At 44.9% G+C, this 14,108-nt stretch overlaps 2 protein-coding genes across 3 annotated transcripts; one reads left to right on the plus strand and one right to left on the minus strand.

Annotated features, from left to right (window-relative positions):
- On the plus strand, positions 5,425–10,002 carry LOC8155290 (protein NRT1/ PTR FAMILY 1.2). The gene is made up of 4 exons (XM_021461094.1): positions 5,425–5,593; positions 6,503–6,720; positions 6,836–7,386; positions 9,108–10,002. The coding sequence occupies exons 1-4, from the start codon at positions 5,512–5,514 to the stop codon at positions 9,976–9,978; spliced, it is 1,722 nt and encodes a 573-aa protein (XP_021316769.1). The 5' UTR covers positions 5,425–5,511; the 3' UTR covers positions 9,979–10,002.
- Positions 10,197–11,146, minus strand: LOC8155466. Of its 2 annotated transcripts, none has more exons than XM_021461095.1 (3): positions 10,987–11,146; positions 10,750–10,787; positions 10,197–10,585 (listed from the first exon to the last, which is right to left on the minus strand). In XM_021461095.1, the coding sequence occupies exons 1-3, from the start codon at positions 11,057–11,059 to the stop codon at positions 10,460–10,462; spliced, it is 237 nt and encodes a 78-aa protein (XP_021316770.1). In that variant the 5' UTR covers positions 11,060–11,146; the 3' UTR covers positions 10,197–10,459. The 2 variants fall into 2 exon arrangements, with proteins under 2 accessions (XP_021316770.1, XP_002489332.2); XM_002489287.2 differs by having other exon boundaries at positions 10,197–10,588; positions 10,987–11,135.

Here is a 14,108-nt window from a genome sequence, read left to right on the forward strand (position 1 = left end):
GGCCGTCTGACTGCAAGACCTTTCATCCCTCCACCTGCAATCTTGGAGCCTCCAACTGCCCCTTTCTTTCTCAGACAGAAAAGATAATGGAAGAGGTCGAAGTGCGGCTCTATTCCAACATAGGCCTCGCACAAATGAATAAAGCTGGAGATGCGAAGAATGGAGTTCGGGTGCAGGTTGTAGATCCCGATCTCATAGTAAAGAAGAAGGCCCTGGAGGAAATGATGGACAGAAATCCCAAAGCCCCTCTTGAAGAAATATTGAAAAACGACAATCTCACCGGTGCGGGGGTCGGGGTAGCTTTCCCCATCCGGCGCCCTCCAGCCGCCGAGCTCTTGGTTATGAAGCAGACCCATTCCAACCAGGTCGTTGAGGGATCTCGTGCTGCTCCGGGACTTCTTCCACTCCTTTGCCATCAGCTCGGCCCTTTTCTTCGAGTCGCTCTTCGCCATTGACGCCGTAGAAAAAACTTTGAGCTGGAAGTCGCAGGAGGCAGGAATGGCAAGAGCAGAAGGTTTGTAGACAAAGGCAGGGTAAAGAATATGGGCGCTGCATTGAGCCTTTTATAACAGCAGCTCCACCTCTTCCACTTCCCGTATTCTAGGGAAGTGGGCGGGCCCTGCGGCGGATGCGGCGTTTCGGTTTTCAATAATTACCGGCAGTTAATATAGTGGCTTTTCTGCATAATTGGTGGTTTCCTTTTATTGAACCACGCAAAGAGTGGCTGCACAGTTACCAGGCGTGTAACACCCCAGTGTTATGGTTGCATTAATCATGTGCATAGTATGAGCATCATCATCCACTCACAGCATACCATGATCATCATCTATCTTGAGCCATGTCATTCTATGCAAAAATGTGTTTTAAATTGCTTAAATAGGCTTCCTATGCTTATGTTTGAGTGAACCATGCTTGTGTTTGTGCTCTATGCATTGGTAATTAGTTTATCTATGCTTAACTTAACTTTGGGAACAATGTTCATGTTGATCACTTCTCCAAAATATGCCTTTAAGTCATACTTGTGTAAATAGGCCCTAGAAACCTCTTTTCCTTAGGCTTTTAAAAAGTGTTTCATAAAATGTTTGCATGTCAAAACTTTCTACAGCAAAGTTGTAGAAACTTTTATAAGGAACAAAAGTTGTTTTATGGCCATCTCATGAAAATGAACACAAATAGCTCAAAAGTGACCCACAAGGAAGATTTGGGGCTGTTTCCAACACTTAGAAAATTTTCTAAGTCGTGGAACGAAACGAGTTTGCTCGATCGATTTTGAAAACTTCATACCTCTCAATCCAGGCCGATCTAGCTTTTGCTCCAGTTGGCAAAGTTGTAGATCTCGGCTAGCACTCCAACTTTGTCAACTACACCATCTCCTAATTCGCTCTGGTTTGGGAGTAAATCGTCGTCGAAGTTGCTCTGTCAATCGGTGATCGCGAGGTCCAATTCAGAGAGGAGCTCGCAGTCGGGAACGCCCAGCGCGACATCTGTCCACCAGATGGCGCCTGTACGCCGACGATGGCCCCGCTCGTCAGGTCGACGGCGTTGGCATGGACGCCACGGCGCCCCGCACTCACTTTGCCGCTCGCTCTGGCGAAAACGCCGTCGCCATTGCCGCCGAGAGTGTCGCAAGCTCTTCGCGCCCTCGCCTCTGCGTCTTGCTTCGCCTCCGAGTGGCTCCAAGTCCGCCTAGAGCTCCTCCATCTTCTCCACCCATCAGTTGGACGAGATCTCCCCGAGGTGAGCGGCATTTCGCAAGTTCTCCGTCGTCGACCAGCCCGCTCATTTGAAAGTCCGGGGACTGTACCGACCACCGAGCATTATACGCTCGGGGACTGGTCGACCAGCCTGCCCATTTGAAAGTCCGGAGACTGTACCGACCACCGAGCATTATACGCTTGGGGACTGGTCGAGCAGCCCACCCATTTGAGTTTGGGGACTGTACCGACCACCGAGCATTATACGCTCGGGGACTGGTCGACCAGCCCGTTCCATTGCAGACAAGCATGATATGCTCGGGGATTGGTAAATTCAGTTGCATAACTTCCAGCTTGCTAATTATTATTTTTTAAGACCTTGCTACAAGGCTCATACTTCGCCTTCCAGCAAGCTCGGGGACTACATCGGTACGATGCATCTGGCGATGCATCTCAATTTTAGAATTTCTATGAAGACTTTTTTGACCCTGGCACCACGTGCCTACGTCACCTACTACCAGGCTCGGGGACTAAGTGGGCACACTTCACCTTGCGGTGAACATTCTTGCTTTTTGAAAGTCTGTACTTTTTAGAAAAGTAAAGTGGGCACACTTCACTAGGAAAGAAATATTTTTTTATTAAGAGCACCATACATTCTTCGAACAACCTGTTTTTTCGATGTCGATGTTGATCAGCTGTCTTTTGAGTTGGTCAAAATGCAGTTGCAACTGTTTGGGCGATTTTCCTGCTTATTGAAGATGTCAAGTCTTGCTGGTCGAAGAAGCTCAAGACAGTGTGTTACATCATAATATATGGTGCTCGGGGACTAGCTGTGGGGGTATAAACCCATATACCCTTACGGCTAGGCTTGGGTCAGGAGGCTTGGCCCATCACGAAGACAGTTCGAGGCTTCATCCAACTATTCGGAGTTTCACGCAAGGAAATAAGACGTGGAGATCAAGCAAGATTCTAGTCGGTTAGAATAGGTATTGATACCGTACTATCTATGGCAATTGTAACCGACTAGGATTTGTTTCCACATTTGTAACCCTGCCCTCTGGACTACGTAAGGAGAGGCAAGGGACCCCCCTAGGCAACTGATCTCAACACAATTCAATACAATCAGACGCAGGACGTAGGTATTACGCCCACCCGGCGGCCGAACCTGGATAAAAACCTTGTTTGTGTCTTGCGCCACAATTGAGTTCGTAGCTTGCGTACCGTCTACCGATAAACTACTACCGTGGGTATACCCTAAGGTAGACTGCCGACTAACTTTCGTCGACAGTCTGTGCATCTGGTCACTTTCTAGCTCTGTTCAGACATAAGAGTTTGGGCTCTAGTGGATCACTATTGATCGTCAGGACCAAGTGACCTGGCACGAGCAGGGTAGCTGAGTAAGGACCGGACATAGTGTTGAATCTAGTCACTAGGCACCGGATCCATTTGATGGAGAAAACCATGTTTTGCAGCCGGACCCTAGGGTCTAGCATCCGGTCAATCTTATGAAGCAAGTCTGATGAGAACTTGACAGTTGAGATGTAACACACGACGTTGAATGTAAGAGGCTACAATCTGAGCACAGACTTGGGGCTCTATATCTAGTGGATCTCACCGGTGCGTCCGGTCACCTCAAATAACTGAGAACAGAAGCCAACGGCTCTATTTGTTTGGGACTATATAAATAGTTTGACATACTTGATATCCTTGTGAGCCTAAGCAAACAACTCTAACTCATCTCCGCTATTGAATCATCACCTTTGTGAGATTGCAAGTGATTCCAAGTTTATTTTTCTTGATGATTGCATCTAGTGGCACTTGGGATCGTTTGAACTATGAATTTCTTGTTACTCTTGGTGGTTCCCACCAGCTAGATGGCTTGAAGCAGCAGAGAAGTGTTGGCACGAGTTGGTGATTGTTCGTGGCCATCTCCACGTGATTCTGAAGGGTTATTGTGTCTTCCCCGATAGAGTGCCAATAACAGATCTAGTAGATTGTGCGCGTCATTGAGATACCTCACTTGTGGGTAGGTTATTGTGGTGTCCAATTGTGTGGACAAGGCTCGTGCAACATCTCTTAGCCACCGAACCACAATATGTTGATGGATACAATGAGAACTAGCGTGATGGCAAGCACATGAAAGTAGTAAGAAAAAATCTCATGTCAATCTTATGTGTGACTGGATATCTCCCAGTGAATGGTTGTCTATATTGATTGGTTCATCCCCGCAATGTGGCGGTATAAAGATCACAATATCCTCTTTTATATTCTCATAAACTAGTTGTAACAAGCTGTTTAGTGTAAATAGTTTTTAGAGCTTGTCTTGATTGTGCTAGTTTAGTTCTTCCACCTAGTTGAGCTACTCAATGTAGCTTGTTGTGAGAGCTCGTAGTGACGTAGGTTTTGCTTGCTTTAGGGATGATAGCAATCAGTATTGTTCGGATAGGTGGCTTGCAACACTTGTTATTTATAGTGCAAAAACCTTTATACCCTTTTCCTTTTAAAAAAACCTTTATACCCTTTTAGTTGTCTAACAAGTTTACCTAGTGTTTTGTAGATTTTAAATTAGGCAATTCACCCTGTTTATAGCCAACTAGGACCTTTCAGAGATGAGATGGACGAGGATGATGATATATGCGATCATGGCCGTTAGATTTAAGTGAGTAAGGAGAAAGAAGGTTTAGAATAATTCAGATAGTCTGTTTAAATAATGTTGTTTTTTGAGTACAATTTTATGGGTAGATAGATGGGAGCTTCTCAGCAGGGAGCAATTTTTTGTGTGGATTATTAAAAAAGAGATGGTGAATTATTACAGCAAATTCAAGGCAGCTGGCATGTCATTCTTCAGTTTAGGTTAATTAAATCGGTTGTATCCGGCATATTAGGTCATCTACGGGATCCATGGTCAAATCTTTTTTATTTTAGTGAGAATTTAGAGAATTTATCATTTTTTCGAGCATATCTCGTAAGGATAGATAGGGATACTCTATTGAGGTCTTAATTTTTTAATAGTAAGATGGATATTAGAGTCCGCAAAATCAATAGCTAAATCTTTAAGATTTTTGTAAGAATTGTTTTCTGGCTTGATCCCTACATCCCAGAATGATGATCATATATTTAAATATAGAAAAGTCAAGTTATATAAACTTTGATTAACAATTTCCAAACTATATATGAGTTTACAACATAAAACTTGTATAAATGCATTTGTATTCGAAGTGATTGCGATGATATTGATTTCTGAACAGATCACCATATTTAAGAAGATAAACTAATTATGATTTGTATTTAAAGTTTTTTTCTAGAACACGCCTCCACGTGTATTTGATTAAGGAGGGGAAAAACATACAACAGAACAAGAGTTGAGGCCCCTAGGCGAGTGTATTGTTTGACTTTTCAACAATGATCAAAACACGCTTATGATTTTAGGATGGAACGATTTTATTGTGCACATTAACGAAGACAATCCTTGGAAGCATGTTTGGAAAATTTCTTTAAATATTAAATAGAGTTTCCTTATAACTATGTAGTACTTGTAACAGTCAAAGATTATAAATATAAAACTAATGCAAGGATCTTAGAGATATACTAGAGATATCCTTTATATCTCCAATTCGAACCGTTCTCACTCAATTCTATAGCTTGAAAAAAAAGCTACGTGCAGCAAGAGAGCCGGATGACAAACGGCACCTCCATATAAGAGAATCCCTGTTCTGCGGCAATGTAGCTCGAAACCTGAATACTCTAACAGCACATTTCTTCCCGGTCTGGTGCCGTGGTGGTGCTTCTAGGAGTTTTAATTTGGAGACCGGAGACGATGGAAGGTGTTCACGAGGAACATCAGCAAGCTCATGTATTTGGGAGGAAAGGTGGTATGCGACTGGTTCCGGTCATAATTGGTAATGGTCTTGGCCTTAGGAATTTGTACCTTGAAAAATTATCTGATGAAAAACTTTTTATGGCCATGATTAGCTTGTCATGTCTTCGTAAAAATTTCTACCTTGTAATTTTGTTGCCTACTTACGGAAACGCGCTGCGTTCCATCTGTGCCACCCGGAAACAACTTTTTTCAAAACAAGTACTCGGCCAAAAAGATTACAATTAATCCATATTCTTGGTTGTGCGCCAAATGATGTCATCGAATATGAGAGAGAGAGAGAACACATAAACTAAAATACTTCTTTCTATAAGCTCAGCAATTTCTTATCGACAGTAGCAGAAACAGCGAAGTAATTTTGCTAAGGGGCTGTTTGGATCTTCTTGGATGAACTATAATTAATTTAATGGATTAGCCTATTTTTCATGGAATTTTAGATTTCACAAGTTTCCATATTCACATATAAGCCTTCAAGTTGGTAGGGTGGAGATGAAACTTGATTCCATAGATCACCATACTATGGGGGTGTTTATTACTGCTCCACGAACTCTGCTCCACAAACTCCACTACGGAGCAGCTCCAGAAAAAACTAGAATTTGTGGAGTGCTCTCAAAACTCCATCTTTTTTTCTCGAACTGACTGCATGGAGCTAAAACCATTTGGCTAAAAAGTATAGAGCGGAGCTGCAAAATGTGGAGCAGAACATTTCCAAATATTCCCTATATCTCTACTTTCTAAATTATAGCATGCTCTTCAACTAGCTTCGGTATAGTAAAAATAAAACATATAAGTATCTCCCTTGTATGGCTAACACTAATATACAAACATATTCTATATGCAATATATTAGCTTAATTTATTTATGCCTAAATTATAGTTATTATAATAAATTCAATTCTAGGGACTAAAAGAATTTCGCCATTTGTTTTCAGCCAATGAAGTATCTGAACGGATTGTGAGCTCATCTGTTGGCGCAAATCTTATGATCTATCTCACAACAAAGTATCACCTTGGCGCTGCAAGCAGCGCCATCATCATCTTCGTGTACATAGCTGCTGCAAATTTCTTGCCAGTGTGCGGAGCAATTGTGTCTGACGCACTGTTAGGTCGCTCCCTCATGGTTACACTGACACTTTTCTCCTGCACAATTGTAAGAGCATTGAACAATCCCTTGGCCCTTAAATAACTGCAATAACTCATCGTTCTTTCAACTTAATGCAAATTACGATGAAGGTATTTGATTCTTCTTTTCATGTTCCACTCAGGGGACTACACTTTTGTGCTTGACATCGGTGATTGCACGCTTGACACCGCCGGATTGCACCCAACCAAACCAAGCCTGCATATCACCTACTCCGATTCAGCTACTTGTGTTGTGCGCCTCCCTTGGATTCATGGCGCTGGGAGCGAGTGGCGTCCGCCCCTGCTGTCTGGCATTTGCCGAGGATCAGATTGCGCACTGGGACACCAATAAGAAGGACCGTGCTCTGCGGGGTTTGTTCAGCTGGTACTACGCATCCGTGGGGTTCTCGCAGATCGTTGCCGTGACTGTGCTCGTGTACTTCCAGGACAAGATGGGCTGGAAGGTTGGGTTCATGGTGTCGGCTGCCATCATGGCATCTGTCACACTCCTGAACTTGGCGGCGTCATTATTCTACGTGAAGGTGAAGCCACAAAAGAGCATGTGGGCTGGCTTACTGAAGGTGGCTGTTGTTACTATCAAGAACCGTGACCTTGTGCTGCCAGAGGCAAATCAAGGTGCTCAATTCCATTGTTTACCAGGTTCAGCACAGCTGGTTCCATCAGAGAAAATGAGGTGATTGGCATCTTATGTCTGTTCCTAGTATCTTAATCCTAATATTACACCACTCAGGCTTGTTTCCGTTGTTGGAAACTACTAGTGCTTTTAGGTACTTTCTATTTTATTTTCACAAACAATTAATTTGGGAAAGAAAATTAGTAGAATTAAATTAATGAAGAGAAGGGTAGAGTAGTAATTCATTAGAGGAGCTTTGACTCCACATGTCCACACCTATTCAGCCGTTCCAGTTTCATGGACAATCTTACCCTTTCGCGTTGACCTTGCACAGTAGCGCCGCCGGGAGTACTGCCAAGTTGTATCTGTACAGGATGAGGAAAGTTTCAAATTGTATTTGTGCGGTATCTGTACAGATTGAGCAGGACGTCAAATTACTATAGTACCTTTTATCTATATCTATTAATAAAAAGCCAAAATTTTAGTCTATTCTTTTTTTTTGCCCGCTCCTCTCCCCATCTGCTTCCCCGCGTCCCATTCCTTGCGTGTATGATGCTTCTCTCTTGTCCACACCCGGCTTCCCTGTCAGCGCCACCTCCCCCATTGCGGTGGCGCCTTCTCTCTTGCAACAAGCGCTCGCTGTCCATGGCTCTGAAAAAAAGAAACGAAAGGAGACCTAGAGAGCAGAGAGAAATACAACAGCCAAATTTTACCTCTCTTGCCACTTCGCCTTTCCCCAACCTGTGCTCCCCGGCGCTGCCCCAACTCCCGTGGCCCGTCGCTCCTCCCCTTCCTCCTCTTCTCTCCCCGTGTCAGATCGGCCTCCTCGTGCCGAGGGATCGAGGTCCCGCGAGCCTTCCCTCCTCGGCACTCGGGTCCCTAACCCGGGACCAGGAGGCGGGATGAGCGACTGAGGACGACGATGGCACAGAGAGCTACACTATAGGAGGCTGCGGAGGCTGCCATACGCTCCATCGGCCTCGGTTTCGACGTCGTCAACGACGTGGCCTTAAGTACTGCAAGCAGCGGGCGCACCAGATCCCTGGATCGTTGAGCTTGACCATGGGGAGGCTCAGGATATCATGCTGCCTGGCGGCGTTACCGTTGCTGGCATCACCAAGTCGGTTAAGCACGACAAAGGGGAGCGGATGAGGTTCCGCACCGATGTCCTCTCCTTCCATGTATCATTTCAATCATTGCTTTTCATAAATATTTGATAATTTTTTTCTGCCGTTGCAACGTAGGGACATGTTTGCTTGTTTTTAACTAATATCTAAAAATCTCCTGAAAATTTATAGGTATGGCCCCATATGTTTCGGTACTGGTCCCATGTGTTTTGGTACTTTTCCAGTGTTTTTTTCTCGGTATTTTCTATTGTTTCCACCGTTCGATCTGAACCAATGGAGTCTATAATTTTTCTAACCACCGTACAACTTATGTAATATCATATTTTTTTTCCCGTGAAGTTTCTTGGTAGCCCCACATAGTTTAGATTAGCATTTTTTTCCGAAACGAGTTTATGCAACATCACGTCACAACCAGATTTTTCAATTTCTCCTACTAGTGTGGGGTTTTTCTAGTGTTTTAGCATTCAAAATTTAGTATAAACTTTTCATAGTAAATACCTCCTAGTGAGGATTCCATAGTGTTTTGACTAGTGGTAGTGTTTTATTACTAACTAAAAACACTAGGAGAACTCCACTATTTTGGTAGTGCGTAGCTTCAGTTAAGGGATATGGCTGGGGCACTTAATTTCATTCCAAACAAATACGACCATTCAGGTTTTTGAACAAAGCTTGCATGGTGAGGACTCGTCCGGGCAACAGCACAAACAACGACGGTCACGACAGCACGGGCTCAAGAAGCACCTGCACAGTGGAGCATGTAGAGAACCTCAAGTCTGCTCTGAGCGTCATGCCTATGTGGTCAGCGATGGTGATGTCGTTTCTGCTGCAGAGCTCCTCATTCGGGGTTCTGCAAGCAGCTACAATGGACCGTCGTATCGGTAGCACGACATTTCAGATACCAGCGGGCTCAATTTCTATCTTCGAGATCCTGACCTTCACGGTGTGGTCAGGCTGCTACGACTCGTGCTTCCTCCCGGTCCTCCGGTGGATCACTGGGCGGCAGCGCGTGCTCACGCTCAAGCAACGCATGGGCGTCGGTGTGTTCCTGGCCGTCGCCTCCATGGTGGTGGCATCGGCGGTGGAGGCTCGTAGGAGGGAGGCCGCGGCGAGGCATGGAACCCCGCCCCTGTCTGTCCTGTGGCTGGCGCCCCAGTACGCTCTCATGGGGCTGTCGGGCGCGTTCGGCGCCATTGCGCAGATCGAGTTCTACTATGCAGTGCTCCCCAAGTCCATGGGCAGTTTCGCGCTGGCGCTGCTTTTTTTCGGAGGCGGCGTTGCGAGCATCATGTCGACCACGATCGTCAAGCTCGTGAATGTGGTCACCAGCAAGGGTGGAGGTGCGCCTTGGATTTCTGACGACCTGAACCAGGGCCGATACGACTGCTACTATGGACTGCTCGCGGTACTTGGTGCTGTCGACCTGGTCTACCTCGTCATTTGCGCTAATGTCTTCCATGAGTCGGCACAAAACATGACACTGGGAGCTGGTGCTGATGGTGAAACCGCCCAAGAATTTCGAGGCTAGCTTGTGCAAGTGTTTGTTTCACATGTTGGTATGTCGCATTATGTCGGGCTGCAGCTAAAAGCATTTTAGCAATATATCTTGCCTGTTGTAACCAATAGGATTCATATATATTGGAAATAAGAATCCTTGATTCCATATATATTGTAACCTGGTATTGTTTAACAAAGAAAAATCAAAACTTTTTGGCATTCCGATCAAAGAATACCAGAACACATACATAAGAACTGAAGCCGAGTATATTCATAAGAGGCACCAACGCCAGATATACTACACAAGTTATATACATTCCGTACGCGACTATTTCTATGTGCCATTCATATACTAAGCATGTAGCATCACACCTCAATCCTCATATGCCATCTATTATATATATATATATATATATATATATATATATAGGATAATTCCTTTTTACTCCAATTTAGTTAATAAGTTTAACCTTCGTGCCTGGTACAAATTAAAGAAGGCAGGCGGCAGCGAGTTAGTTGGGTATAAGCTTGAATCGAGGCTTCGAAAACGCCGGAGACGGATCGTAGCGCCCATAATCATTTGTCTTGACCATATCTTCTGAAGCCGTTGCTCCCTTTTCAGAAGCAGCCGTGGAATGCTGCTGAAATAGACAAAATGGATATAAATATTCCCATTTCGAAGAAGTGTCCCATTGAGTCTGGAAGGTCGTTCTCAAACTTAATAATAATGGATTCGTAGATCAATATAAGCTATCAGGAAATTCCATGACTGAACTTTGCTATTCTCCAGTCAACTACATACCTTGTTGTGATCCTTTTCATCCGCCAACTCCCTCCCTCCTGCAAAAGCAAAATATAGAAGACTACAGAATCAAACCATTCACTTTTGCAAGCGTGGAAAAAATGTTACATACTTCCGATAGTACATGTTCGATTATATTTTGACAAGTTCTTTATTACAAATTAAAGAAAATAAGAAATTTATTGGAAGTAAATATAACAAAACGATTGAACAGGGAAATCAACCTGTGGTGCATACCGATCGAAAGCGCTGGCAAAACAATAAGCAGAAGAACAAGTACCAAAACCATGTTTGCTTTCTTGGAACTCATCTTGTTCTTTCTCCCCCTCTAATCCTGCGGGTCCTTGAGCACTGCATCAGAACAGTGTATATCCAGATTTATACAGCTCAGCTGTACCCCACGGTTCAATCATAGGATCATTAGTGCGCCCGAATTGACCGTATATAATAAGGGAAAGCGATAGGTAAGTTGGAGATAATGCTGAGCACTTTGCCTTCATGGTTTCTGAGTGTGTAGTCAATAGTCATTTGCTAGTAGTGCGGTGCTAACATGCTACTCCCTCGAGGCCACCAGAAAAGCAAAAGGAACAATGCGTTAGTGGCGCCTGATTGCTCCATTTCTTTAAGCTGGTGTATCCATTCTCTACCGCTGTAGGAATGGACATGCAGGAGGCCACTAAAGTCAATATACGCAAGCACCGTGGAAAACGTTGTACAAAAAATGCACTGTGGTTTCCGAGTCATTGAGCTGGATCAGTCATTAATCACACTTCGTTGCGTTCGCGTGTCAAAAGGCTGGACTGAGCCTCATGCACTAACCAGGTGCCATCGGGAACAGAGGAAATTTTTCATTTTCCTGATTTCTCTTAAGTTCCTGTATTATTCGTGTGAAATTCATGCGTTCCAAACAATATGGATGGAATCAGATCGAATATGCATGAAATCAGATTCGGATCGCACCTTTTACCATATTTTTGAAAACACTACTATAGAAATGACTTTCAGCAACAGGGTCTTTTTTGGTAGAGCCGACTCAATCAGCAGTAGCCTCTAGACGACTACAAATGATTTTTAATAGGTGTCTAGTACCCTCGGCCATCTCTGAAGCAGATCACACTAAAGATACACTAGTAGAAACCGCGCGCATCTGCGCGTGAGCGTAAGTGACATCGATCTTTAAGTTTGTACAACTATGATTTATAGGTTAGATGCACCGCTGATGTATATAATTAGGGTACGTGCCCATACACACGCATAGAGCCACCACAACATGTAAGTAGAAATTTGTCTCAGCCTATAAACTTTCTTGTAAATTAGGGATATTATCTATATCCATTAGAAATTTAATATCTAAGTAGTGCTCGCGCATAACCCATCAAAATATATTTTAGTTCAACAGAGTTCCAACTTGTATAATCAACACACATCCTCATTTTCCCATTCTTTTTCTTAACTAGTATAGGGTTTGCTAACCAGTCGGGATGGTGAACCTCCTTGATGAATCCAGCCGTCAAAAGCTTGTTGATCTGCTCGCCAATGATCTTGCGCTTCTCCTCGTCGAATCGGCGCAACTGTTGCTTCACTGGGTTGGAACCGGCTCGAGTTTCCAAGGAGTGCTCGGCGACTTCCCTCGGTATGCCTGGCATGTCCGAGGGACTCCATGCAAACATGTCGGCATTCGCACGGAGAAAGTCGACGAGCACAGCTTCCTATTTGGGGTCGAAATCGGCGCTGATCGTCAGCGCCTTGCCGTCGGAGTTGTTGGGGTCGAGCGGGATCTTCTTGGTTCCTTCCGCCGGCTCGAAGCTACCCGCGTGGCGCTTGGGCTCTGGAGCCTCAGCGGCCAGGGCCTCGAGCTTCGAGGCGAGCTCGGTAGAACTCTCGAGTGCCTCCCCATACTCGACGCATTCGACGTCGCACTCGTACGCGTGCTCGAAGGAGGAGCTGACGGTAATGACGCCCTTGGGACCGGGCATCTTCAGCTTCAAGTAGGTGTAGTTGGGGATGGCCATGAACTTGGCGTAGCCCGGGCGCCCAATGATGGCGTGGTACGTGCCTCGGAACCCCATCACCTCAAAGGTGAGGGTTGTAACAGAACCGACCAAATAAGAGATTAAGCCTAATAGTGACCATTTGCATAGTCGAACCATCACGCTTAAGCCCATATAATCCCGGTAGTCCGTGACATCTCGAAGGGTTTCAAACCACACATCGCATAACAGCCAAGATCGTAATAAGTTTAGCGGCCGCCATCCACAAGTACGTCCAGATTACAACATTCATAAATCACATCGGAGTACTTAAGTTATTACAAACCAAGTTCTTCAAGTAGCGGAAGCTTCATAGTTCGAAAATACAACACACACGATAAGTCTGATACAGTGCCATAGTTCGGTCATTCCCTCAAAAGCAAAAGAAGAGACAGAGTGACCATCGCCCTTGGTCTAGTCATCACCCATAGCTGGGTACAGACAGAGGATGCAATAACCATAGTACGTTTGACCATCTGCAAACCAACATGGGAGTAGAACCCTGAGTACGAGAAGGTACTCAGCTAGACTTACCCGTCATAAACTTAAAATAAAGACTCATCAAGGATCATGAAGGCTATATAGTGGGGTAGCTGACAACCATTTTGCAAAATCGCAATATTACACTATCATAACCTACATAAGTCTTTCTTCTTTTAATTTGCCCAAGTTGAAAGTATCATTACCTATTATCTAGGTTTGCACCTGCACTATTACAAGCAACTGTAAGGCTATGATAGTACCTCATCATAGCATTCATAAACCCCTTTCATTATAACCCAAGTGTTCCATAGTCCTTACTACGAGGACGAAGCTCATGTCAAGTGCTCACTATCCTGGAGCGATGGCGATTCGAATCGATTTCTAACCAGCTGGCGAGGTATTCCCCACACAAACCACACTCACTGATCAAGTGTGCTACAGGTCACCGTGTTGCACTATCCAGGACCAATTCGCGGGTTCGACAGGCACCGCCCGTACCCGAGGACCGTTCCGGTGACCGAGGTATCCAAGGTATACCAAGGTTGCGCGCCGCGCCCTCGTCGTTCTCCTCAACCATCACCAATATAGCGCGTACATCGGGCCGATTCCCGGCCCGGATAGTGCTCAGGCTTCGCGGTCGGAACGACTTATCCTTCCAGCTAAATGTGGGGCATGCGTTCAACATGACAAGAGGGCCGTCAACGATCGGTCCTTAATCGACACAGGCAGGGGCACTATGGTCAACCCACCACAAGACCCTGCCCGGTCTCCAAATTTATTTCACACTTGGTCATCCTTTTCCCGAGCAACCAATGCTTAATCAAGCAGGTATCCACCTATATCTCG

Source organism: Sorghum bicolor, chromosome 5, assembly GCF_000003195.3.
Source record: "Sorghum bicolor cultivar BTx623 chromosome 5, Sorghum_bicolor_NCBIv3, whole genome shotgun sequence".
In the NCBI taxonomy this organism is placed as follows: Eukaryota; Viridiplantae; Streptophyta; class Magnoliopsida; order Poales; family Poaceae; genus Sorghum; species Sorghum bicolor.